Genomic DNA, 27,436 nt, shown 5'->3' with positions numbered 1-27,436 from the left:
ATTATTATCACTAGTACCGTACTGTAAAATGACAAATTTTCACTGGGTTTAAATTTCGCTGATTTATCATTTTAAGCATATTTAGCGGGTTTTAAATTCACGGTTTTCATCATTTAGATAATGTTATCTATGCTAAATTTTACATATTCACTGGGTTTTAATTTTCAATCAGCGATATAAGCAAAATTAAAACCAAGTGAATAATTAACCCTTTTACAGTATTGGTACATCACTCTTTATAAAATTTGTCCTTTTTCTTCCCATGATAGTATATGAGAGTGTTGTTGGCTTCTTCCACGACTTCCCAGCCAGCAATGTCTAATGCCGATTACCAGGTCATTTTCTTCGGAATTGAAGAGCTCTACAGGCTCAGCACAGAATTTTATAATGCCTTGAAGGAAAGAGTGGATAACTGGAATGAATCACAAATAGTAGGAGATCTATTTCTAGAGTCGGTAAGTTTCATCACTTGCTCGAGTCAATCTCTTTAATGTCTGTGTGTCTATGTTTTGTAAATCTATACATAATTGCTATGTTCACACGACAGCATTTTATCGGAGCCCTACTGCTCGAGCCAGCAAAAATGGCTGTGCATACGAGTTTGGCTCGAGCCAAGTTCGGCTCCACTAAACCATCTGGCTTGAACTCTGATAGAGTTGAGCCCCGATATGGCCGGACCGTGTATACGCATCGGGGCGCAACTATCTGAGCCCAAATAACGCTTTCAATCGTCTTCTTCAAGTAACCTCTCATTTTAATTAAGGCAAAGACAACATCGTTCGTAATTTCACATGATTTTCGACTTGACGAAGAGGTATGTGCACTAATATCTATTTGGCAGAGTAAAGAAATACTGCAATGGGAAACAGAAAAAATGGCGTACAAAATTATGCGGCAAAAACTTGAAAGAACGACTGAACAATCTCCTGTTAATCGGTGGGAGGAGCAGTAGTTTGGCTCCGATAGAATGCTGCCATGTGAACGTGGCAAATATTCACTTCAAAGTTGATACAACACGACAAATAAAATTGATTTAATATTCAGTCTAAACATAATCGCTAATGCTATTTATGGAATCACCATTGTTTCAGATTTATTTAACACACTGTTGGCTGAAAGCCTCTACAGATAGCCAAAATAAATGGAAATAAAATATGTGATGTGATAAAACTTGAAAATAGTTTGGATTTGTACATTGTTTATACGATGTACATATATTCTGGTTAGGAATCAGATGGCACCATGTAACCAAATATTGTGTCAATTTAAGGATACGCATGCTTTCTACAGTTATACAGTTATGTATAATGTTATTAACATTTTAACAATTGAATAGATGCCAGCATAATAGCAATACATATCATTTTGTCAATGTTTTGCGGTGCATCTTAATTTAAGGCCAGACTTTTATTATCCCTTGTTTCGCGAACCCGCCGAATGAACTGGAGCCAAAAATGAAATAAAAATAAAATTTTACTTCAGCATAATTTCTCGCGCCCGCCGAATTGTAAGTGGAAAAAATTACTAAAAAAAAAATTATTTTTATCTTCATTTTTTTTTCGCCCGCCGCATACCAAATTCAAGTTGCATTTTCATGGGAGTATTATGATCAAAGTACCGAAGTCTCGCACAGATGAGAAACAAGATTATACATGGAATAAAATGTTATTTCATTTCTTCTCTTCGATCAATGATCTCACTTGCAATTCTTTGAGAATCACACAAATCTAATGGAAAAAAAAAAATTGCCTTATAAAAACTCGAGAAACAAAGAATAAAAAAAGTCTGGCCTAATTAGGTTTCACATTACATTGTAAAAATATCTTAGGATAGAATATTTATGTATCATGGGGTGGGGGGGGGGGGGCATGTACTGGTATATCATAAATTGAGTCCTTGCCTTTTTAGCAAACAAAATCAGTACTTCTTTATTTGCAACTTGTTCTAGTGGAGAGTTCATGTTAGCTCAAACTTTGACCCAGGGTCAACCACAGGGCAAACAAAAAGTGTGTTGATAGTCGATATTGGGAAAAGTATTCTGCTCAGCCAAACTGGTCTATCATAAAAGACTTTTCAGGAAGAAGTTGCATCAGCATGCAAAAATGCTAATCCCAACTCTATTCTCAAATTGGTAAAAAGAAGTAGAATCTTTGTTAATTTGGTTAAATTAATATTACTATTACCGGTAATTAACTATTCTTAACCTTTGACCATAGTAAACTTTTGTCACTTTTTATGAAATTAAACCAGTTCAAAACATGTAGCCAATCGAAAATTATACCAATTTGGTCAAAAATTATTAAAACATTGTAGAAAAATACTCCATCTTCATATCATGTAAGTTTGAAATCAATATGTTTTATCCTCATAAATAAACAAAGCTCTGAATTGCAGCTATATTAGTAGTTATCAAGCTATAATTTCAATACACATAAATTCAATCGTATATATTGCCTGTAAATTACTTTGTTTAATAGTCAGTATTATCTTTTGACATTTAGCTTGTCAAGTACATGTACATGTATATTGATAAAAACAAATATTAAAATAAATTTCAAAATTAAAAAGTCAATTACCCGGTAATAGCATATTGAATCCAAAAAATGAATAAGAACATGTGGTTTTTACAATAAAATGGCCGTCAATCAGCCAACCTCATGTTACATGTTTAGTGCAAAAACAAAAATTATTATCACACATACAAAAATTATCCTCGTACTACATTCAAACAAAATCAATCAGCGCATGTCTGTGAAACTAGAGTTCGTGTGAACGCACACACAAACGTTGATCTGTACACATGTATGTATAAACAATGATAGATTTTATGAAATGCTGTCGGTGTCATTGGACGAAGGTTAAATACAATTATTCATCTTTCTGTTCAGTCACGTAGACTATCGATTTATGGGGAGTACTTCAACAACTATGGTAAAGCTATGGAGACTGTGTACAAGTGTCGTAACGAAAGCGAAGATTTCCAGAAGGTCACCTTGAACATCCCAAAACCATCTTCGAAAGAAAATAATGTGTCCCTGGAAGGTGGGTAGATATTCGTAACAAAATGGCAGTATTAGAAATTTCAAAAAAATTGTGATTTTAACCAGCCCTGCCAGAGATTTACTAGCCCTGTATTATTTTTTTCAAATACTTCTATTCCATTTCAAAGAACGCACACAAAATTACTTTGTTTAATGCAAAAAAACTTGACTACAATGGTCTGAGTGATTCTAGTGTCTTTGTTTATCATCGTTTTCATCCCAATTTGAGTAGTCTGATTTATCCAGTCAGAGTGAGAATTGAATTCCCTTTGATTGTTTGTAAATCTCGTTCTGCCTAGTTGTTTTCTTTGACAGCATGATTTTTTTCGCCTTGTTTTTTTGTTGTTATACACCTAATTTTTGTTTCGTTTGTTTCTATGCAAGTTTTTATTTTTACCAGCCCAGCTTGAAAGTTACTCTTCTCGGTGGTGTACGAGCGGGCAGTAATTTCAAACATTAAATACATGCTCTAGTTGATATGACGTTAGCCTGGTTAACATCTCATAGTTTCATAGGGTCTTCTCCAATATTCTGGAAATGTTGCATAAAAAAATCACAAAAAATGGGATGAACACACTATCGTTTCTGTGGCAACTATCAATTGGTACAGCCCATGCGGAGAGCATATGACTGCCATCCATTGTTTGGGAAATTAGCATATTCAGATTAGCAGTGTGCTATATTTATCAGCCTATCAAGTCATGGTCATCTATTGTTTGGAAAATTAGCATATTCAGATTAGCAGCGTGCTATATTTATCAACCAATCAACATCATGATCGATCAGCCTATGACTGTGGAAGTCCATAAAACAATAGAAATGTAACCAGGCTAATACAACGTCTTGTGGTGATGACAATTCAACACTGTTATTGTTGGTGGATGTTGACTGCTTTCCTCATTTGTTTTTCCACAGGCTTGCTGTACAAACCTTTACAAAGAGTCACAAAAATGACTTTAACATTAGCTGTAAGTATTATGAGTTTCTCATAAGAATACAGCAAAGCACTCATGGCAGGCAATACAGTGATTGCATATGTGTTGGTTGATGCAATCCTGTGCTGCCTGAATGCATACTTTGCAGTATTCTTGTGATAACCTACTTGTACTAAAAATAGAGATAATAGCCCAAAATGTCTGAAACTAATTTTTTAAAATTTGTATATCAATGAGGTGTTGCTGCATCAATTAAATGTTTGGATGGATGTGAACATTTGGAAACACGTTCAGATGTAGTTTAAGTCAAATATTAAATGAGGCAGTGAACTATATCAACCCTTCAACTGTTTGACTATTAAACGATGTAATGTCAATTGACAGCCGCTAAGATCTTGTTAAAAGTGAGAATACATGTTTTTTCCTCTCAAGTAATGTTCATCATTGCATCATTTGTACATAGGTCAGGGGAGGGGTGAACACAATTAATTGGTGGGAGAAAATAAAAAACTATCTGGGCGGCGTTATGATTTTTTGTTCTCTCGCTCTAAACATGACACCAACGGTCTTTTGCATCGAAAGTCAATTGAGTGTTATTTATTTTTTCAAGTTAAAGTTTCTCAAAATTGTTTTTCGTTGATTTCTAGGATTTATTGAAACACACGCCACAGGACAGTGCAGATTATAAAGACATTGAAGAGGCTCTGAAAATATCCGAAGACTTCTTATATCAAGTCAACGAACCTGCAAAACTGAAAGCTAAATATAAAAACAAAAACAAGAGACCTTCCAAGAGTAAAAAAGTAATTTTAAATCATTTACTATTTTCTATCATTTTACTGTCAGAAATATTTTCCTGACATTCTGCATACAAGTCAACATACATGTAAGCTATGCAAGTCTATTTGGTCCAAAATTATTGAAAAAATTGAATACAAATATAAAAAAACTATTTGAGTGGACAAACTATGGTGCCCAAACTTTGTTTGACTGTTTTGGGCTGTATGAGATCACCTGACATATTGAGTCCCACCGCATGATGGTTATTGAACTCTGAACTTGTGAATGAAGAATTTCATCAAATGTCAGCGATAATGATAAAGAAAATTACTGCACATACTTCCGAACCAGCAAATTACAATTTCAACTTGTCATTTTCTTATATCACAGAGGAGAAAGTTCCTGAAAGAAAATTACATAGTAGAATTGCCGGAACATAACAACCGGAAACTACGTGCAATCTTCCTTTATTCTGATCTCATACTTTGTGCCAAACAAAAGTCTTCCGGAGGGTAAGTTTCAGTTCATTTTATTTTTGTGCATAATTGAGAGCGAAAATGGTAATACTTCATGTTTTAGAAATATTCAGTTATCTCGGAAGTGTTTGGTTTTCATTAGTGTTGATTATGTTTCCATGTTTATCGTTCATGTAGTAAAAATCTCTAAAACGTCATGGCTTCCTGATGCAACCATGGTTGCTAAGAAACGTACAGGGATGATTCAGTGAAAATAAAATCCAGCGAATATACCTTTTTTCCCTATATTTTATATTCAACTTTCCAAAAATCAGTGAAAATAAATTCCATACAAAACACTCAAAAAGTCTTTTCAGTGAAAATTAATTCCAGTTAAATAAAAGTATTTCACAGTATTTGTATTTGTAGGATTATCTTTGCTGTATTATAGATTTGTGAAAGTCTTATTTGGACAGGGGTCAATAGTAGTGTTCAAGCTACACTAAGTACCGATAGGAGCTAATATTTAAATTAATTTTGTATCTCATATTCCAATTGTGTTAACGCATGGGAGGAAACAATAGTTTGTATGGCCTAAGGAACGCGGGCTAAGGAACGCCCAGGAGTATAACAATCTAAAGTTATTTTAATTATGATTACTCAGTTCAGTAACTAGGAAGGTATACATGTTAGTTCTATGGTTATACAACAATACCACAGCAAATTCAGAAAGTGCAGATTGCAGAATAACAGGGAGTATCATAAAATCTGTATTAGAAGCTGCATCCCTAATAGAAGTTGCACCCATTCTTTTTGAATAATTGAGAACCAAAAATTCACCATTACTCATATGTGTAGATGCTCTAATAGAATCCGCATCCCTTCTGTTGCATTGTACCATTTTAATAGAAGCCGCAGCTTCTAATACAAATTTTACATTATCACATTTTCTCATCGTTGTTTCATTTTTTTCTCGAGAACAATATCTATAGATGTGCTTGTTTTGATTGTCATGTTGGAAATGGCATACCAAAATGAATAGTTCTGAATATAATTAGTAAATCTTTGAAATGAACATTGAATACAATGGCGTTTTGGGTTCTTAGCCTGAGCTATAAGCGTTCATGCACACTTTGTTAGCCAGTTCTAAGTTTATTGTTATTATACAACATATAAAAATAGTTATGACATTGAGATGGTGGAAATAGTATGTAAATTATTAAAACAATGGTGTGGTCGAATTCTTTTTTTCTCAGATGTGCGTTGGAGTGTCGACTTTGTCGAGCGGAGCTTATCATATGAGTGATTGTCTGTCAACGTCCGTTGTCCGTGTCAACTTTTTACATTTTCAACTTCTTTTTTGAAAACTACATTTCTTATTGCTTTGATACTTGGTGTATATGTACCTTGGGCAGACCTCTCTTAGATTTGTTAATTTTGTGATAATATCTTCAATTCTCTAATTTTGATGAATATTTTTGTAATTTTTGGCAAAAAGTGATATTTTCAACTTCTTGTTGAAAACAGCTGCACCCCCAGGATACAACACTAATGCATGTCTATAACACATTCACTCCCACAGTATTTGTGTCCTATTTGAGCAGAAATGGAACAGCATACAAATTTGAGAAGATTCTTTTCATTTATTTACTGAAACGAGCTCGTCAATTAATGGGCGCCAAGTCATCTAAATAAAACAAGAAATTAGATTGAACTACATAAATTTATGCATGTTGTCTAATAGTTTTGTCACTAAATCATGAAACTTTTATAGATTACTGAAACTGTTTGAGGATCAGTAATATGATTTAATTTCTTGTTAAATTTTTTTTCAGAAAATAATTTTGTATGTTACAAAAATACATTACCGTACTTATCCGGGTAAGAGCCCATGCCTGGGCCCACTCCCCACTTTTGACACAATAAAGAAGTTGAGGTCATATCTTTTTCTACACAAAAAATAACAAAAAAATTATTTTCTATTCGTTGACTGTGGTTGTATTTAATAGTTGACTTTCTTGAAGTCTGTCGTGATGCTTATAAAAATTCTTTAAATATACCGGTAATTGTTAATTGGGTAAAACAAGGGGTGTACGCAAAATAGCTGTGACAGCTTTCTGCCTTCAGGGCAGCGCGTTCACCGCTGATTTTTTTCAGAATCATAACAGTCAGCAAGTCTATAAAAATATATATTAAAGCAGAAACGGTAGTTCTCTTTTTGAAATATGTCGTGGTCCTAAAAAGGGCCGGCCGTTTAGTTTGTGCTTCCTTAGAAACGATTCAAGCAAATAGTACAAGAAGAGCCGCTAAGCAAGTCTCGCACTCGTTCGGCTTTAGCGTCGTCGACAATGAAACCAATGTTGCAATATTGTAGCAACCCGTACCTGGGAAAGTGGTTGAAATCACGTTATTTTGGCTTTATAAAATATTGGGTAGCAGCTTGCGAATCCATAACTGGGGCCAGCAATTTTGCAATGTCACGCCGAAGACTGCCAACTTTTTTACCATCTTTTATCACCGCTATTGCATTTCTGTCATGAAAACTAAAGTACTAATTATTCCATTTCAATGAAACTTAGTACAAAGATGCTCTAGGACAATGTACAAACCTAATTAGTTTGGGGTAAAAATCTGTTCATATTAATTCCCTAATAAGCATAATAATTCATAATTTTTTGGTTCTAATCACATTTCAATTAAACTTGGAAACATAGATTTTCTGTTACATTGCGCAGACCTCATTAGTTTTACACTCAAATCTGTTCATATTAATTTTCTGATTTGCATAATTAGTTTTCAGCTAAGTAATTTCGAATTATATTTAATGTGTCTCCAATACTCTCAGCACATGGGAGTTCTTTCTAAGCTTTCTTTGATTATTATTTCTGGTTTATTTGTCACATTGTAAGCAATAAATTAATTTTGTTTAACTTCTAATGTTGCATATTGTTCATGCATTTCCGTTGCATGTTTTCATTTGCCGTTCTAATTTTTGTTTTTTTGCCGGGGATCCTGGCAAACGCCCAGCCAAATACTCTCTCTGTCTGTTAATGTGCGCCTTCTCGGACCATAAATTTATGTAAGCTGCCATTTTCTTTATCAATGATATTGGACCCCCCCCCCCAATCACACTAAATCTGAAGGGGCTCCTAAAATTGATTTCAGGATTCAGTTGGATAAGAATTCTCATAAACTGATGACACTTACTGGGGTCAGTGAGAGGTTTTCTACAGATCATACTGAGTAGGAATGTAAATTTAAACACAATAGATTTTGTCCCTGTCCTCGTTATAAGGCTAAGTTCTTATTTCTATTTCCTGCTTTCCTTTCGCTTCCATTTATAGTAAGGTAAACAACCAAGAACCAAGAAATGTGACGTATTGTTTACGCTGTCATGCTCACCTAACGCTCCATTGTTGTATTCACTTCTTTGTCAAAAGTTACCTGGATATAGTTTTATCTGCATACCTCATACGTCATTCTGTTTATATTCAGGCACGCCCAGACTTTATTTCTATTCAGTGAACCTGTTCAGATCTTCACAAGTATACACATGACTTCTTATTACACCCAAAGTTTAAACACTGTAATTTTTCATGTCAATATTTAGTTTCAGCATTTTTATGTGTTCTTTTATCATCACAGGGTAATTTTGGGGTAGCTTATAATATTTCTTTTTGGTGTCCAAAGGGTTGCCAACATCTGAGAAAGGTCATGTGAGGTCAAACATAGGTCATTTAAGGACAATCTCCCAATGTGCTATGTAAGAAAAAAGGGGGAAAATTGCTTGCATAGTATTAGTATATTAGTATATTATTATAACATAATCTGTGGTATCCCAAAGGTCAAACTTAGCTCATGTAAGGTCAAATAAAGTTATAATTAAGACTTGTCAAAATATTGTCAAAATATTTCTTTTCTGTCCTTAGAAAGTGAAAATTTTGTTGTGTTGTTTTTTTCTTATAATCTGTTTCGCTAAAATGTTTGGTGTGAATGAATAAAAAACAGTAATCTAACAAGTTTTATCGCTTTCGGAAAAATTGCAGTTCATATATAAAGACCCACCGTCATGAGACATCCATGTTTGATATGGGTCCCATGCATCATGTTTATAACATGTGTAAATTGCATTGTTTGTTTGACTGGCAAACAAATCTGAACAACAATTTTGACGCTTTAAGTGACTGCCTGTCATTGTCATCTTTCTGGTGAAACTTTATACTGTAAAATACTTTATTTTAGCTGGAATTAATTTTCGCTAACTTTTTGGGTGTTCTGAATGGAATTTTCACTGATTTCTGGCGAGTTGAATGTAAAACATAGGGAAAATGGTATATTCACTGGATTTTATTTTCACTGAATCATTCCTTCGGCGAAAATAGCAAAAATAAATTCTATGCAAAAATAAAGTATTTTACAGTATTTGAAATTAAAAGTGCCTTCAAAATAGGGTGCCAGATGCATCTTTTTTTAATGCCAAAAAACACAATTGTTCCTAAAACAACATATTTTTTTCGTGTAACATCATTTAGCCTTGACAATGCTAGAACTGAAGATAATCTGAAATATTTTTCTAATATTCCACTTCATCTTTTTGGGCAGCATACAGTATTTCAAATGACAATGTAATGTAAATTGTATGTAATAAATCATTGACTTTGTTAACCCATCAGTACCATAACACCCTACAGTACTGTAAAAGACTTTATTTTAGCTGGAATTTATTTTCGCTGAGAAGATTTTTTGAGTGTTTAGTATGGAATTTATTTTCACAGATTTTTGACGAGTTAAAGCTAAAATGTAAGAAAAAAAGTATATTCGCTGGATTTTATTTTCACTGAATCATTCCTTCAGTGACAATAACGAGAATTAATTTCAAGCAAAAATAAAGTATTTTACAGTATTTCAAATGACAATGTACAATAATGTAAAAATAATTGTAATAAATCATTATCTTTATTAACCAAACAGTACCGTAACATTTTTGTTGTTGGATTGGTCGAGTTTCTAATTGCATCAAGTTTTTACTTGTACAAAATTAGCTTTATTATGATGGTTTCACTTCCTTGTGCGTAGGAAGCGTCTTGTAGATCAAATCTATTCATCCATGCATCAGTACCCTTGGTTACTTGTTGCCAGGTTGCATGATTGTCTGTGTGTCTGTACATTAGGTCATGTAGGATTTTAAAGTTGTATCCTTGCACGTTTAAAAAGCACAGCACCCTCTATTGAGAAGGTGAATAAACCTGTACCATTTGTACACTGTCAAATTTTTTAGACAAAACATTTTCTTTTTTTTTGCTAAAATATTCAATGGCGCTTTACAGGTTTATTCACTTTCTCAACAAAGGACAATGTGAAGTGTTGAAAGTAGTGAAAAAAAAAATATTGGCCTGCTTGCTTACCCAAAACATTAATTTTATTTTGGCCTTACCTGTGTATCATTGGAGGCTGATTCTTCAACAAACATGTATTTTTTATTTGAATGTTGGTTTCTGTCCAGAAACAAGATTGTTCATTTGGCCAATTTGGCAACACGTGCTGTTTTAGTTTAATTCAGTAGCAATTTCTAAAGAAATATGTTTAATTGGTGAATTTTATAAGCAATTTTTGTATTTACTGTAATGCACATTTTTTCAATCTTGTTGTCTCTATGATGATTACTCGAAAACACAATTTTCGAGTTTTTGTGTCTGTGTGTGTATCTGTGTGCATGTGCGTGTGTATGTGTATATCAGATTTTAATGAAACTTGGTACAAAGATGCTCTGGGATAATGCACAGATCTGATTAGTTTTTGGTTGAAATCCATGCATATTAATTACCTAATTTGCATGATAATTAACACTTTCAGCAAACAGTTTTTTCTAAGCTTTCTTTGATTTATTATGTAATTTTATTATTATGTAATGATTTATGTCCATGATAGTCTTTTTAGCAGAGTTGTTAGGAGTTTAACTCATTTTACTGTCAATAATTTTAATCATGCAGTCAGTTTTCTTTATGTTATAACTAATTAGAATTATTTGTTTTTGTTAATGTCATGTAATTCTTGGACAGTCTTAATTTGAAAAGCTGTTGGGGGTCAACTTAAATAAATATAAGAATTTATCATAAAAACTATAATAATCAATTTGTTTGCAGGGTGTTTTCCGGTCAGAAAGGTTACTATCAGTGTAAGTGGTATTTGCCGTTGCGGAATCTTTCACTGAATCCAAACGACGAGAATGCACAAGGTAACTATGGCAGAGCTTAAAATAGAAACAGGAATTATGTTCATGATTTATTACATTTCCTGACTTTGTGAAGGTAGGTTAAAAACTGAGCAAAATAAGAATTGGTCACCAACCTTATTTTCTTGTTTTGAATAAAAATTGGTAAAATCAAATCACATTTGTTGCTGGTTGTTTGAACAACATTTTTGTGAACATGTATTCCAATATTATTTTGATAACGAGTGAACTCAACCAATTGTCGTTGGCCGACAGGGGTGTCGTCGAATATAATAAACCAAAATTATGTAAGTCAGCTAATAGTTGTCAGTGAGAATGAAATATGTTTGTGCACAGTTGATCGACTTTTTCAAAACTGTCGACTGACTAGTATCGACAATCAGACGTGTAATTTTGCCCTAACTCAGGTCACCAAGAATCTTAATCGAAACTTCTCAATCTGGATTATTCCGAAAAATCTCAAATCTGTTTTTTTTTTCCATTCGCTTCAAAGCTACTCCTTCATTGCCACTTACCAGTGAAAAAGAAATTGAAGTACTGCGTTCCAAAATCGCGGAGGTCAAGTCAATGATAAGACAGGAACAAAATTTAGCAGAGAAGGACAAGGTAAGAACTCTAGAACGTTAAAGCGACTCCAGTCACTCTGTCCAATATACAGGAACCCTGCTCTCCAAAATTGTGGTTGCCAAATCTTTGATACAACAATTACAAGATACAGTGGAGAAAGGCAATATTAGTGGTTGATGATGAGCGGTGGTACAACGAATGTTTTTGCTCATTATTATCATATCTCACTGTTGTTACGCGTGATGTGATTGGTTGAGACTCGGTCACATGACATTGAATAAAATGCTGGCTCTGGCATCATCTATATTATGCTCATGACCACCATTCCTTGTACAGGCAACAAATCGTGATATTGCCCTCACAAACATGTGTTATTATTTAAATGCTGTGGGTGGTGATCATTGCTTAGCGTGTGTTCAAATTTTTTGTCAACAAATAAACAAAATAATGTATTTTACGTAAGTTACGCATGTTGCTATTGGACCCCCACCAAACAATACTGTAAAATCTGTATTAGAAACGGCAGCTTCTATTAAAATGGTACAATGCAACAGAGGGGATGCGGCTTCTATTAGAGCATCTACACATATGAGAAATGATGAATTTTTGGTTCTCAATTCTTCAAAAAGAATGGAAGCGACTTCTATTAGAGATGCGGTTTTTAATACCGATTTTACGGTATATGCTGTGACGACTAGCGACCAATGAGGTTTCATGACAAGGATTGCGTCACATTGAGAACAGTTCGTGCCATAACAATGACTTCTTTCTATTATTCAGAAAGCTAGAAATGCACAGAAGAGCATTGCCAAATATCGAAAGACTCTCATGGAATATGTAAGTATAGAAATTAATTGGTGTTTTGGGATTTTATGGTACATATTTGGCTATAGGCATGACTTGACAAAGGCTGCAGTGACAGTTACCTGGATGCTCCTTTTCTGCCACTTTTTAAAACCCAGATTTTTGAAATAGTTTGAGAACAGCAATAAGTATCCCATCATTCACAATATATAATTTTGGAGCCTGTGTAACCGGGCTACAATTTGAGATATGGCATAACATCCCCGCCATAGGAACCTATAGTAAAAGCGTTATAATTCTGTCAAAATAGCCACTATCCACTAAAATACAACCATCATTTTCTCAAAAATTAATCTGGTTTGAACTCATTAGTAGGCTTCTACCTTATGTCAACTTCAAAACTTACAACTCAAATTCATAAAGCTGTTTAGTGTAAGAAATTTAAAAAATCTCCAACAGCTGAAATGACCACCATCGTAGGACACTATGAAAATCATAATTATTTAAATGTTACGGTCACCAACGGCCACCAATAGATTGCATCTGTGTTTTACCAAACTTGGTTGACACTGGAATTGTGCATGATAAATTATAGGTAGATGATCACACATCCCTGTTGTACAGTCCCAAATACGGAATGAGGTTTCTGTTGCAACATATACTATATGTCAGCACTTGCAATTTGCATACAAAAAATAGTTCGGAGGGACAACAGTGATATTTTGTGTTTTGTGTTATCTGTCACAAAAAATAATAAAAATAAAAATTGAGTGTTTGATATATTTCCCACAATTCATTGCATCATATATATTACATAATTGTCTCATACTAGAATGTAGCTTTAATCGATTGAATGCTGAGGTCAATGTTTGTAACCATTGGCAAAGTAAGGCAACATAATTTTTTCCAAAATTTGAAAAAGATCTGAACCCAATAGAAAATTGTGTTTATTTATCCCAAAATAAACAAAAACAAAATATAGCAAATTCATAACAATGTGCAAATTGTTGCATCAAAGTTTTGGTGGAAAAAATGGTATTAAAAGGTTCATCAGCCCACCTGAATATTTTCTGTTAGCAATATAATTTTACTTATTTTCTGCTTTACTTTATTAACCCAGGAGGACCAAATGTCACTGATATCTCCAAACCTACCATTGAGACTCTATGATAAAAAAGAAGGAAAGGTACGTAGAAGAGGCAGCAGGTGCAATCCCAATATGTGGTTATTCTACAAATGCAGTTTTTGTGTTCTTTATAATAATTGAACATCAATGTGGCTGCTAGGCGTGCATTAAAATTTTGTTTAAATAAGTAATTGCATTTTACATTCACACGTTCATACACGTGAAATCAAACGTGAAAACAGGACAACACTGGGGTCAATTCTACAAACGTGAAAGTATTTCTAGTATATTTCCACGCTTAATAATGTGCTATACATATTTGATGATGCTCAATTTTGATAAAGTACGGTAATTGTATCTCAATGTTTTTGTGGCAGTCCTTGGTTGCATGAATCACACAGCAAATTGAAAATCACTTATTGAGCACAAACTGTATGCTATTGCAGACACAAAAAAATGTTTTAGTTATTAAAATATTTGTTTTTATTCATTTTGATTATTCACAGAGGCTTTCAGCTGGCAATGTGTTAATACTGTAAAAGAATTAATTATTCACTGAGTTTATTTCAGTGACTGGAAAATGCGCTAAATTAAAACCCAGTGAATATGTAAAATTTAGTATAGAACACATTATCTAAATGATAAAACCGTGAATTTAAAACCCACTGAATATGCGTGAAATGGTAAATCAGTGAAATTTAAACCCAGTGAAAATTAGTCATTTTACAGTAAGATGCAACTCGTCGCATTAATCTTTCGCCAGTTGATCACCATATATGGATTCTTGGCTGTGTTTAGATTCTAAATTCACTATGTCTTGCTTTTTGTAGACGCGTACTCTACTAATGGCTTCTGATTACGAAAGATCTGAATGGCGAGAAGCAATAGCGACTGCAAAAAGAAACGATGTCACGATCAATGATTTGGTACTAACTGAATTTGAAATCCAGACGTTGTTGTCCAAATCTTCTAAGGTGAGTAAACTTGCGATTCGGGAATCTTTTTTTTTTCTTTGGTTAACTGAGTTTTTGAGAATCTCACACACTTTAGATTAGATTTGTGTTAGGATATAAAAGCTGCACATGTCTGTAATGTTATAATTCTAAATTGTAAAATCTGATTGCTTTGATATTATACTTAAAGGTACCTCAGGTGGACCTCTCTCAGATTTGTTCATTTTCTGATGATATCTTCAGTTCTCTAATTTAGATAAATAGCTTTGTATTTTTTGGTAAAAAGTGATATTTTTGACTTCTTGTTTAAAACTGCAAGTCTGATTGCTTTGATATTATACATATAGGTACCTTGGGTAGACCTCTCTCAGATTTGTTTGTTTTCTAATGATATCTTTTGTTTCTCTAATTGAAATATACATTGCTAACAGCGAAGCTATCTCAGCCGAGAGCCTACTTGATACTTCTTACCAGGGTAGTAAACCCACTTGCAACAAGCTATTTATTACTTCACTTTCTTTAGGCACCCATAACTTGAGAAATGCCTTTTCAGGAGAATAAAAGAATATGACCTTTGATATGCTTGTGACACTTTTGATTCATTTCCAATACTTTTGTTGATGTGATGCCATGTGAGAATAAAACGATGTGTGTAGGTCACACCTGACATTGATCACATGGTGCACTGTTAATGAAATCTGAAATGTTGACTTCACACTGGTTGTTGCTGAAATGACATAGGTATTCCTGGCTACCATGCCATTCTAGTGTTTCTGTTTACTTACCTGAGCTGTCATTTATTTAACTCTTCTTCATTGTAACATTAAAAATTCTTTTTTTTTCCAGCCTGTGAAGCCTGATGATGGGTCACCTCTGATGAAAGATGGTGAGTTTCATTATCAGTATATGTTTATTACATCATAAGGCATGTTTCGCATCATCAATTCATGTGCATTACATCATAAGGCATGTTTTGCATCATCAATTCATGTGCATTACATCATAAGCGATGTTTTGCATCATCTATTCATGTTCATTACATCATTAGGCATATTTCGCATCATCAATTCATGTGCATTACATCATAAGGCATGTTTTGCATCATCAATTCATGTGCATTACATCATAAGGCATGTTTTGCATCATCAATTCATGGGCATTACATCATATGGCATGTTTAGCATCATCAATTCATGTGCATTACATCATAAGGCATGTTTCGCATCATCAATTCATGTGCATTGCATCTTAAGGCATGTTTTGCATCATCAGTTTATGTGCATTGCATCATAAGGCATGTTTTGCATCATCAATTCATGTGTATTACATCATCAGGCATGTTTCGCATCATCAATTCATGTGCATTGCATCATAAGGTATGTTTTGCATCATCAGTTTATGTGCATTGCATCATAAGGCACATTTTACATCATCAGTTCATGTGCATCTTTATCAGTTTTATTGATTTATTCAAAATATACATTATATGTGCATGTAATTAACTTCCAATTTTATTATATATCATTATTTTTCTTGTGTACATATTTGTTATCTTCATTTTCAATTTATCTGCAATATAAAAGAATTATTTACTATCTCATCATCTCTACAGAGGAAGACGCATTGACTGGTATTCTCAGATTCACGGTTCATACTGCCCAAGGATTTGAAATCCCAGGAGGTGTGTATATACTGTTATTATTTTGTACACAAACTTCTTCAATGCCAGATATTCTTTCATCAGAATTTTTATGCCTATTATTTCACATTTTCTGTAACTTCAAGAATAATTTGTAAACCACTTTAATTTGGTAAGCGACAGTATTCAGTGAATATTTAGAGGAAAAATCACAATATTTGTAGCAGTGAACATTTCACAAGCTCCTTAAACAGCTATCCCAGTGACTTTTGTCAAATTTTTTTTTTGTGATGCCTTACCTGTAATATGGATTCGCCTAGAGTAGGCATGGTCACAAGTTGGCGTCAGTGATATTGGAAAGCCAACAGTTTTAATAGTCAAAACCCAAGCAGTTAGCCAATTCGCTAGCAAATTTTTAAAATTGGCTGCCCAAATACATGTACTTCTGAGACTTGCTGTAAGTCGTACATTTTGGGTGACAAATTCATCAACAATAACGAACATGAATGTTTGCACTTCAACAAATATAAATAGTATGTGGCATTGTCTGATGTCATGTTGTTTCTTTCCCCAGAGTATTATTGCTGTTTAGAAGTGGATTCCTACAGTCATTTTTATTTGATAGCCAAGACGTATCCCAGCATTCAAGGCGAGGAACCAACCTGGCACCAGGTATGTATACTCCCCAGTATGGTCAATTCTCAATTCTGTTTTTCGAAAATGTCTCTAGGAATCTGTTTAGTGGACACAAATTGATTTCTGTGATTCAAAAACTTCCCTAAGAACCAGTTTAGTGGACAAAAATTGGTATGCAAGAATGATCACAAAGTCTTGGAACAAATTAAAAAAAAATTAGGGTGTTGCCATAGAAACAATAATATTGCTATCTGAAGAATTACCTTACAAGTATTAATGTTGGTGCTTTAGTATGGTTTTAATATAAAATAATACACAATTCCCAATACCATTAAAATCCAATTACTAATTACTAACTCAGAGTTGAGAGTTCCAACTGATAATGTTTATGACAAAAAATTAATAACTGCAAAAGTCTTCTTTAGTAACTGCATTTTAGTTCAAGACATTAAATATGAAATCAATTCAATAAAAAAAAAACAGTGTGATTCGGCATCATTGCATTTACAGAGCGAGGTGTTAACGCTGAACAAGTGATAAAATCTTCCATTATGGAATTAACTGTGTGCATACACTTTTACCAGTTTATCCTTTATTGTACTAATAATCCAGCTGTGACTCTGACCTATGGGGGGGGGGGAGTGTTAGCCTTTCGTCTAGCAACCTTCATATGGAGAACGCCATCTTGAGTTTTTTTTAGAGGAATCTGTGTCGTAATACTCATGAATGTGGCATGTAACCAAAAGGTGCACCCTCGTGAAAATGGTTTGAACCAGTTCTAATCACGTGATCTCAAGACGTACATTGCAAACCAGTCAGCAACTTAGCTGGCAATGTTGTTGTTGTCGTATTCGGAGTAATATGGCGGTGACGATAATCTTGAATTTTCAGTTGAATGAAAAATAGTTTTGATTGTAATTTATTATTCTAGGAATTTGAATCTGAAATAGATGGTGCTGAAAAATTAAGAATTTTGTGTTATCGTAAACAGCGAGGTGAGGATCAGCTTGTTGGCAGGGGAACATTTGAGGTGAGTTCACGTCTCCATCTCTCTACCATACTACAACTTTGGTAACCATGGTGACCAAGTATTTGTGTTGCTCTTTATTACTTTAGCATTTGTGTCGTTGCTAGTATAACCAAGTCAGTTTCAAAATAAAGTGTCTAATTGTCATATGTCGCATCCATGTTGCGTGTTCTGTAATTTTGCGCTACCGTAAAATCTGCATTAGAAGCCGCATGCATAGAAGTCGCACACATTCTTTTTGAACAGTTGAGAACCAAAAATTCATCATTTCACATATGTGTAGATGCTCTACTAGACGCCTCATCCCCTCTGTTGCACTGTACCATTTTAATATAAACTTCAGCTTCTAATACAGATTTTACAGTAAATTTTGAAAAATTTGAGGAGTCTGTATAGTAGTATGTTTATACCAGGTAAATGATAAAAGCAATTTTCAACAAATATTATTGGCATAAAATATTGAGAGTTTACAACAGAGTGGCTGACTGAGCCGAGATAAATTGTGCATTATGACACATGTCTACTGTCATTTGCAGATCAACGCATACTGTATTTGCTTTATCACCGTAGTAAATGACATGTGCGTCTCTGATAAAGAAAAGTTATATATTCTAAATTATAAATTCTCTGTTTCTCGTTTCATGGAAATTTAAAAATGAGGCGGCGAGGCGTTTTTTTTTTTTTTTTGAATACTGAGCTAAAATGGGGGAAATGTGAGACAAGTGCAAGTACAAGGGCATTTTGGAATGCTTAGAAGGAAAAAACATCCGAGGCGCATAGTTCAAAATGATGCTCGCGGAAACGAGAAACAGAGATATTTTTTTTCTCAGCCTTATTGATCCAGCATGCAATAAATGCAGTTCTTGGTTTATGTGCATTTCTATTGCAAATGTGCTTCTAATAGAGCAAATATGGTAAATGTCATTATTGTACTGTACTTTCTTTCTGTCAGTATTTCTACCCCAAGTATTGTCCTACACTATTGATGTTTGCGAGGAGATTAACCGCTCAAACTGACTTGCTTGAAATAGCGATTATCAAATTAAATCAATAATTCCGGTAGTTGGTTTTTAATAAATTCTGAATTTAACTTTTCCTCAGTTGACAGAGTTACAAAAGAACAAAGAGAAAAATGTAACAATTGATATGGACAAGGTAAGAAATTTTATCTTAAAAATGATTGATTCATCTGTAAAAGTTTGACAGCAGTTTAAATCAAACCCTAAAAAATTGTTCATTGTATAGAGGTATTTTATATCTAAGTAAGTATTTGGAACAGACTTGGAAATGTTGTTTGGTTTAGCGAGGTGTTCAGTTTACAGAGCAATGACTTCATATAATACAAAGTGTAAATGTAAACTATCAAATTTAGTATTCAACAGTTGATGTTTGACGATATTTTCTTTTTTTTTAAGCATGTAACGATGTCGATCTCCTTGAGCTATGACTCTCTTGGTCGTCAAACAATGAAAAGACCAAAGTCTAAAAGACCCACAGGCGTGTTTGGTGTACCCATAAATAGAGTAACACACAGAGAACGCACTAAAATACCCGAAATTGTTACAATATGCACAGCGGAGATTGAAAGAAGAGGTGAGATCTTTTTTTATATGGTCAAATTAATTATCTATTCTGCAAAAAAATAAAAAATTCTGGTTAAGTTTTTTTTTATTAAAAAGTTGTGGTGAAAGTCATCAAGAGAGGGCGCTGTGCAGAGGTGACACAAGTGAAAAGCTTTTTTTATGGTATCTCAGTATTATCATTTCTTTTTTGTAACGATTGATTGTTCACTTTTGGTTTGTTTTGTATTGAATACATAAGCTGTACACAAATACATTTTGTTGCAAATATTTGCAATTTTTGCATATATATCACTTATAGATTTTGAGTGATAATTTTAAATATTGGTGATTATTGAAATTTTCTGTTTTGATCAGGTCTGTTTCTTCAAAATTGACAATAGGCTGAACAAGTTTTAGACCACAAAAATACAGAAAGTTTGAAAAAATCTTGTACGAAATTTGTGCTGAGATTCTGTGCAAACATTAAATTTTGAGATTTGTGCACATAAATGTTGTAAATGTAGACTACCAGTATAAACAGGACTATTTTGTGATGAAAAATGAGAACTGGTGGTGGAAAAGTACAATGTAGTTAATTTATATCAATTTGATTTTTTTTTTTTTCACACAGGTATGTCTGAGCTGGGAATATATAGGATATCAGGTGTGAATGCAGATATAAATAAAATAAAGAAATCTTTTGAAAATGGTGAGTCTTGAGTGCAGAGATGTTTGTAGAAAAGTCGTCACTAATGTCAGACCAGATTACGGTAGCTGTCTGAGTATAAACCCCTCTGGGGAAACTGCAAATTGACGAAAATTAAGGGGAGGGAATATAAATTGGATAATTTATGCTAATTTATTCATAAACAAATCGTTGTGTTTACACGAGTGTTTTCACCGACTACCATCGTCCAAATTAACTTTAGGATCGGCCGTTACGCCCCAGGGTCACTAATTACTCTTGGGTGCGTTTACTAAGTGGAACAGCATTATAATCTTATATCCGAAAAATGACTTGTTTTAAAATACTGTAAATTTGGAGTGGGGCTTTTATACTCAAGCAGGGGTTTATACTCGGACAACTACGGTACATCAAACTTGGGCTAAAAAATAGATTGATACATGGTCTGCATTGGGTACAGATGCATGGCAAACGTCTTTGTTGCTTGCAATTGTGCCTTGTAATGGGATCTTTTCACCACCAGACTTACTCGCTCAAATTATTCTGCACTTGTTTCTTATATTCTTCAATATTTCTGGAAATGAACTCTAATTTTGGTGCCAACAGACAAAATTAGAGCAATTTTCGGTTTTTACTCAAAAAATTGGGCTATTTTTGTCCCAGTCTTCTGAAGGAAAATGCAGACTATAAAGGGGACTATTTTGTCAATTTGTGATGAAAAGAGGGAACTGGTGGTGAAAAGGATAAAACATAACCTGCTGCCATTTCTACACAACTGAAGATAATTTAAGCTGCTGATCTGTGCAGATTAGCATGAGATGTCCGCTTTGGCGCTGTGTCGCTTATTTCTCCTGTGTGCATTTCGTGATTGAACATCAAACAAAAACAAGAAGTAGTTTTGGCTCCAATTACAATGTGCATATATTATATATTCATAATGTTTTTCTTTTGTGTTGTCTAGGTAGCAAGAGTGTTCGCACATTGGTTGGTGAAGCAGACATTCATGCTGTTGCATGCGTTGCAAAGTTATATTTTCGTGAATTGCCAGAGCCGTTATTTACCGATAATCTTTATAACAATTTTGTAGAAGGACTTGGTAAGTGTGAATAACAATTGCGTGTCGTATTTGCCACGCAGTGTTTTGCTCGATATTGGTCTCATGTGACATATACAATGCACATAAAATTCTAAATTTGAGCACTTGCTGCACGAAGGCTGTAGCTTGAACTTGTTCCACGTTATGTTGCATCCTGAATGGTTCAGAGTGAAAAATCTTGTCCTATTTGATGTATTTTCAATCATTTCTTTGCCAATTTTTGACGAAATGAACATTTGCTACAGATCTTGATCACAAGTTTCCAAAATATATACAAAAGTAATTATGTAGCGTTATTTTACGAAACATGACAAAATTTCGAATGTCACAGTTTTTTGCGTACATGATATGGCTAGGTCTGCTTTTTAAACAAAATGTTTTTATTTTCTGTAGCTCTATCAGACCCGAGTGCACGAGAGAAGTGCATGATGTCATTATTATATTCATTACCGGAACCCAATCTCAGTACTGTGTTGCATCTGATAAACCATTTACGAAGGTGAGTTATAAACTTTTGTTGTGATGCAGATTGTCCGTTCCTTCCGTCTTCTTTCACCACAAGAAAAAAACAAAAAAACATTCATATTTATAAAAGACAAATTCAAAAGCAAATGCTGTTTAATTGCAATTCTGTGCATATTAAGTAGCTCATTTGCATATGATTAGCTTGTCTTACTTGTGATATGCATGAGTGTAGTGTATTTGTTACATATTCATCGACACAAGGGACACAGGCCTGAGTGGAGGTTTAATATGCGAATGAATGCATGACAAGAGTGCATCTGACTTTAATACAATACTTATCGGTACAAAAAAATAACATTTTACATACTGAAGATATTGCAGGTGGACAATGTTATCCTGCATAATTATCTTATGATTATTTATGACTTGAATGTGACAAGGTTTGAAAAATGTCCATTGATATTGAATTCCTGGTAGATCAAAGGACAAAATGTTGGCCTTTGAGATTGGAGTTGCGAGTTCGAACCCAAAAAAGCAGGGCATTATCTATATAATGACCCACACTGGGACAGTCAATCAGAGAATGTCCCACGAGAGTAAGATCTTGTACAGTGTTGTTATTGTTTCATTGTCAGTTTTTCATAATGCTACTTTGTATTTCTAGGTTGTCCGAACACCAATCAGAAAACAAGATGAGTCTTCATAATCTGGCAACTGTGTTTGGTCCCAATCTTATGCGCCCAGCTGTGAGGAAACCTGATGAAGAGATCGGAATAAATGCATCGCTTATTCTTGAAGCTACTTCGTTTACAGACGTCATGTCGCAAGTTGGCGTATTCTTTTACTATCTAGAGGGGAGGCCACCAGAATCTCCTCAACAGACACATTTCTGAGTGTGTGGTGTTCCAGGTGCATTACATTTCTATGATTTTATTTTTTTTCTTCTTATTCTTGACATAGAAGTAAAACTTTCTTCTTCAGTTTTCTGTCTTCTTGTAGATGACAGGCGACTAATTTTTAATTGATAGTTAATTGATTAATTATTTTATACTTTTGTTTTTAAGTAATTTTCAAAGCACATTTGCATATTTTGTGCATAAATCCAATGCTCCAAAGAGAGTTTTTAAACTAGAATGTATTGACCACTGCTACTTAAGGTACACAAAAAACTTAATATAAAAAAAATAAATAAATAAACAATTTATTCATTACTTGGACAATAGAAATATGGCTGGTCCATATTCTGACCAGCCAGTTACAATCAGTCAGCCAATCAGAAGTGCATGAAGAGTCACATGACTTAACCACAGACTCTATTTTATTGTGTACTGATATGAAGCAGTCACTGCTAAACAGTGTGACAACTGGTATGTGAGATGATGAGACGTGACATGCTATCAGTCATGTGACTAGATGAGTCATGTGACAAGCTGTCAGTCAAGTGATTTGATCAGAGACAAGTGGTAATCAGGGGGTTCGGTTTTGGAGTTCTCGATAGTCACGGCAGTTTATTTACATCATCAATTAAAAACTTTAGTCGCCGCATGAAAAAAAATTTGTCTTTCTCCTAATATAAAAAGTAACAGTCATAACTATTTAATTTGATCAACACTATTTCTTGTCTTTCTTATTATTATAGATTTTAAAATAGTTTTATGTTGTGAATTTTACTGGCTGTTATATGTTGTAATTATTTTGTTTGTAAATTGCACTTTTATAATAATGCGTTGAACTGTAATTTTATTGTATTCGGATTTTGTGCATTCAGATATTTAATTGTGAAACATTAGAATTTTAATGAAATGCTTAATTAAACTGACATTCACCAGCTGATACATTCTCATGAATATTCATGAGATGTTGGGACCATTTGTGAACACAGCTGATACATTCTCATGAATATTCATGAGATGGTGGGATATGTGTGAACACAGCTGATACATTCTCATGAATATTCATGAGATGTTGGGGCCATTTGTGAACACAGCTGATACATTCTCATGAATATTCATGAGATGTTGGGCCATTTGTGAACACAGCTGATACATTCTCATGAATATTCATGAGATGTTGGGCAATTTGTGAATACAGCTGATACATTCTCATGAATATTCATGATATGTTAGGACCATTTGTAAACATAGCTGATACATTTTCATGAATATTCATCATGTGAACACAACTGCTATATGTATTCATGAAATGGTGAGACATACTAGTTTCGATCATGGAATATTCATGGGACTGCTGATGCATTCTCATGAATATTCATGAGTATAACCAGTGTATTACCATGAATAATATTACTACTTGTTCATTCAAACTGTTCTACTTAATACACATTACAATATTTAGTTTTTGGGATTTTTTTAAGATATACCAGTATTTTTATGTAAACAATTTCAGCCTTGTTTTTTTGTCAAGATATTTGAGTTTGAAGTCCAAACTTTGAGATACAAAAAGCAATATTTAAACAGAATCATGATCTGCATTTATATGCTATTGATTAATATCTAACAAAGTAGTTAATAATAAATAATAATATTTATGATAAATTCACTGCTCAGTTTAAATTTTTGATTTTGTAACATTTTATATTTCAATCAAGTTTGTCATTAATTACTGTTACTGATCAATGGTAATGTTAACAGATAATTGGTATTTTGTCACAGGCAGCTTAGGAAATGAAAGTATGTTGGCCTTTCATAGGGGTATATATAGAAACTTCTTGGGCACTCATAGGAATATATAGGGTTGTATATTGACACTACATAGGGCCATATATTGACACTACATAGGGCAATATATTGACACTACATAGGGTTGTATATTGATACTACATAGGGTTGTATATTGACACTACATAGGGTTGTATATTGATACTACATAGGGTTGTATATTGACACTACATAGGGCAATATATTGACACTACATAGGGTTGTATATTGACACTACATAGGGCCATATATTGATACTACATAGGGTTGTATATTGACACTACATAGGGCCATATATTGACACTACATAGGGTTGTATATTGACACTACATAGGGCAATATATTGACACTACATAGGGTTGTATATTGACACTACATAGGGCAATATATTGACACTACATAGGGTTGTATATTGATACTACATAGGGCCATATATCGACACTACATAGGGCCATATATTGACACTACATAGAGTTGTATATATTGGCACTACTTAGGGCAATATATTAACACTACATAGGGTTCAATTTAAAGTAGGGGCATTGTGTCCAGTATCATAGTTTCCAAATATGGTATTTTCTATAAATATATGGTAGTCACAGACAGTCATGGTCTCTAAAATTGACTTTGTATCTAGATGCCTGGGGTCAGGGGTCGAAGTAAGGCCCTTCCCTGTGACAATCAGTCAAAGAATATCCCGCAATGATAAAGATTTAAATCTTGTGGAACATGGATGTATATCATGGGGATATATATTGGCTCTACATTGGGGTATATGAGAGTATCATGTATTGGCACTATTTTAAAGTATATCCGGCAATACATCACTTTACACTACCTTTTGATATATATATATAGATACCCCTTGTATGATAAACACTAGTGACATCATTTACTTGTAGTACATAGGTATATTCATAGACAGTATATCGATGTATATTCAGACAGAGCACATGTTTTTATCATCACGTAACCTAGAAGTATATACCGATTTGGCAAATGTAATCTTTTTGTTTAAAGGAAGGAAGGAGGGTTGAAGGAGATTATGATTATGATTACAAACAGAAATTTTGTTCGCTCTTGCAAAATTGTGTTTCAGGATGGTCTAATGATAAACGAAATACTGTAAAGCACTTTATTTACTCTTGTAACTAATTTTTGCTATTTTCGCTTAAGGAATGATTCAGTGAAAATAACATCCACCGAATATAACTTTTTTCCTATATTTTACATTCAACTTGTCAAAAATCAATGAAAATAAATTCCATACAAAACATCCAAAAAGCCTTTTCAGCGAAAATTAATTCCAACTAAAATAAAGTATTTTACAGTATTGCAAAAAATATTGTGTAAGATGCTTTCTATGTATTGTTTATGTGACAAAATAAACTTTTTTTTTTTTAATTAGATAACTGGACAATGAATAAGACCAGACTTCTTACCTAGCATTCATTTCAGTCATAATATTTTTTGTTATTGATTTTGGGTGAATCATACTGATTGTCAGTAACTAGGTGTTATATCGTGTACTTAATGATACTCCGCTCACTGATTTGTGTCATGTGAAGCTCATTGAATTGTATTCTGATTGGTTACTACTACTACTGTACTGCCCTCTATAGTTTGCAGCATGTGATGCTTGTATGATTTGCTCCTAGATAATGTACTTGTACGCTCTAGTGTTTCAGTGAAAACTTCAGTCTTAAACTTCCGTTTAAGAAATATGTGAAATGTCAATTTCATTACAATTCCATAATGAGTTCAAATGATATTTAGCTATAAATTATGATATATTAAAAGCAGATACCCTGTCATAACTTTCTAACCCATTTTATTTTGAGATTACTAGAGGGTTTTATCCCCATACAAAATAAATTATCTATAATGTAACAAACCTTTGAAGAAAAATAAAGCCCCCTAACTCAATGTTTATTTTTAATTTATGAGGCTCACTTGACTTCTTATTCTGCAGATATTTTCCCACTTCTCATCCACAGTTTCAACATTTGATGGTATATAAATTTGTCAGGAGATGATGGTTCCTCACAGTTTGCAAAGTGAGAATGCAGTTTTTATTTCAGTACCAAGAGTTTGTTTTGTTTAGAGAGGTGTTCAGATTAGTGAGGTGTCAGTATAGACAGGGTTTGCTTCGATTCCCTATGTTTGGCTGAAAGCCGTTTCTCTTAGTATTATGAACCACATTATTTTTGCAGTATTTTGTGCATTTCTTTACGCTATTTTCTTACGAATCGCTACAATTTGAAATCGAAAATGTTGATGAATGCTATTAACATGTTTCGCCAAGAGAATCAATTTTTTTTTATATTTAGCAAAAGACTTAAAATACAGCTGCAATACAATGATATGAAAATATTAGTTTTATGCTATTTTATGCTAATTTATTCAAATATAATTGTGTGATGTCACAGATGTCTGTTTAAATAATTTTCACTCAATTCTAGAAGAGCTAGTTTTTTTGTAGATCCTAGTTAGAACTCTGAGAAATAAATGGAATTTGTTTTGGTAAACACTGTTTTTACTGATAATTCCTTCATCATAGTTAATTTGTCTTAAGTTTTGTCTGTCTAAAAGTTGAGAAAATTGTTATGTAATTTTTACCATACTCACAGAAATTCCAGTGACAAAATGAGTTCTATTGTAACGTGGATTTAATTTAGAGAATTTTACTTGATAGCATAAGTAGTGGAATTAAAAC

At 33.5% G+C, this 27,436-nt stretch overlaps 1 protein-coding gene across 1 annotated transcript in view; it reads left to right on the top strand.

Annotated features, from left to right (window-relative positions):
• The window catches only part of LOC100375872 (active breakpoint cluster region-related protein-like), a 38,909-nt gene extending 15,351 nt beyond the window's left edge, over positions 1-23,558 (top strand). The window contains exons 4-23 of the mRNA XM_002735806.3: positions 270-455; positions 2,889-3,042; positions 3,957-4,009; positions 4,624-4,779; positions 5,147-5,268; positions 11,355-11,446; positions 11,937-12,049; positions 12,791-12,847; positions 13,935-14,000; positions 14,771-14,914; positions 15,740-15,779; positions 16,506-16,574; positions 17,107-17,204; positions 18,100-18,198; positions 19,297-19,350; positions 19,611-19,788; positions 20,389-20,466; positions 21,404-21,538; positions 21,932-22,037; positions 22,668-23,558. Coding sequence (XP_002735852.2) covers positions 270-455; positions 2,889-3,042; positions 3,957-4,009; positions 4,624-4,779; positions 5,147-5,268; positions 11,355-11,446; positions 11,937-12,049; positions 12,791-12,847; positions 13,935-14,000; positions 14,771-14,914; positions 15,740-15,779; positions 16,506-16,574; positions 17,107-17,204; positions 18,100-18,198; positions 19,297-19,350; positions 19,611-19,788; positions 20,389-20,466; positions 21,404-21,538; positions 21,932-22,037; positions 22,668-22,896 — 2,229 coding nt within the window. The 3' untranslated portion in view covers positions 22,897-23,558. The remainder of the gene's footprint in view (positions 1-269; positions 456-2,888; positions 3,043-3,956; positions 4,010-4,623; positions 4,780-5,146; positions 5,269-11,354; positions 11,447-11,936; positions 12,050-12,790; positions 12,848-13,934; positions 14,001-14,770; positions 14,915-15,739; positions 15,780-16,505; positions 16,575-17,106; positions 17,205-18,099; positions 18,199-19,296; positions 19,351-19,610; positions 19,789-20,388; positions 20,467-21,403; positions 21,539-21,931; positions 22,038-22,667) is intronic.
• Positions 23,559-27,436: the final 3,878 nt, after the last annotated feature.

This window comes from Saccoglossus kowalevskii, chromosome 16, assembly GCF_978046115.1.
Source record: "Saccoglossus kowalevskii chromosome 16, keSacKowa6.1, whole genome shotgun sequence".
Lineage (NCBI taxonomy): Eukaryota > Metazoa > Hemichordata > Enteropneusta > Harrimaniidae > Saccoglossus > Saccoglossus kowalevskii.
The sequence above is the reverse complement of the archived record's forward strand: the minus strand, read 5'-3'. Positions and strand labels throughout refer to the sequence as shown.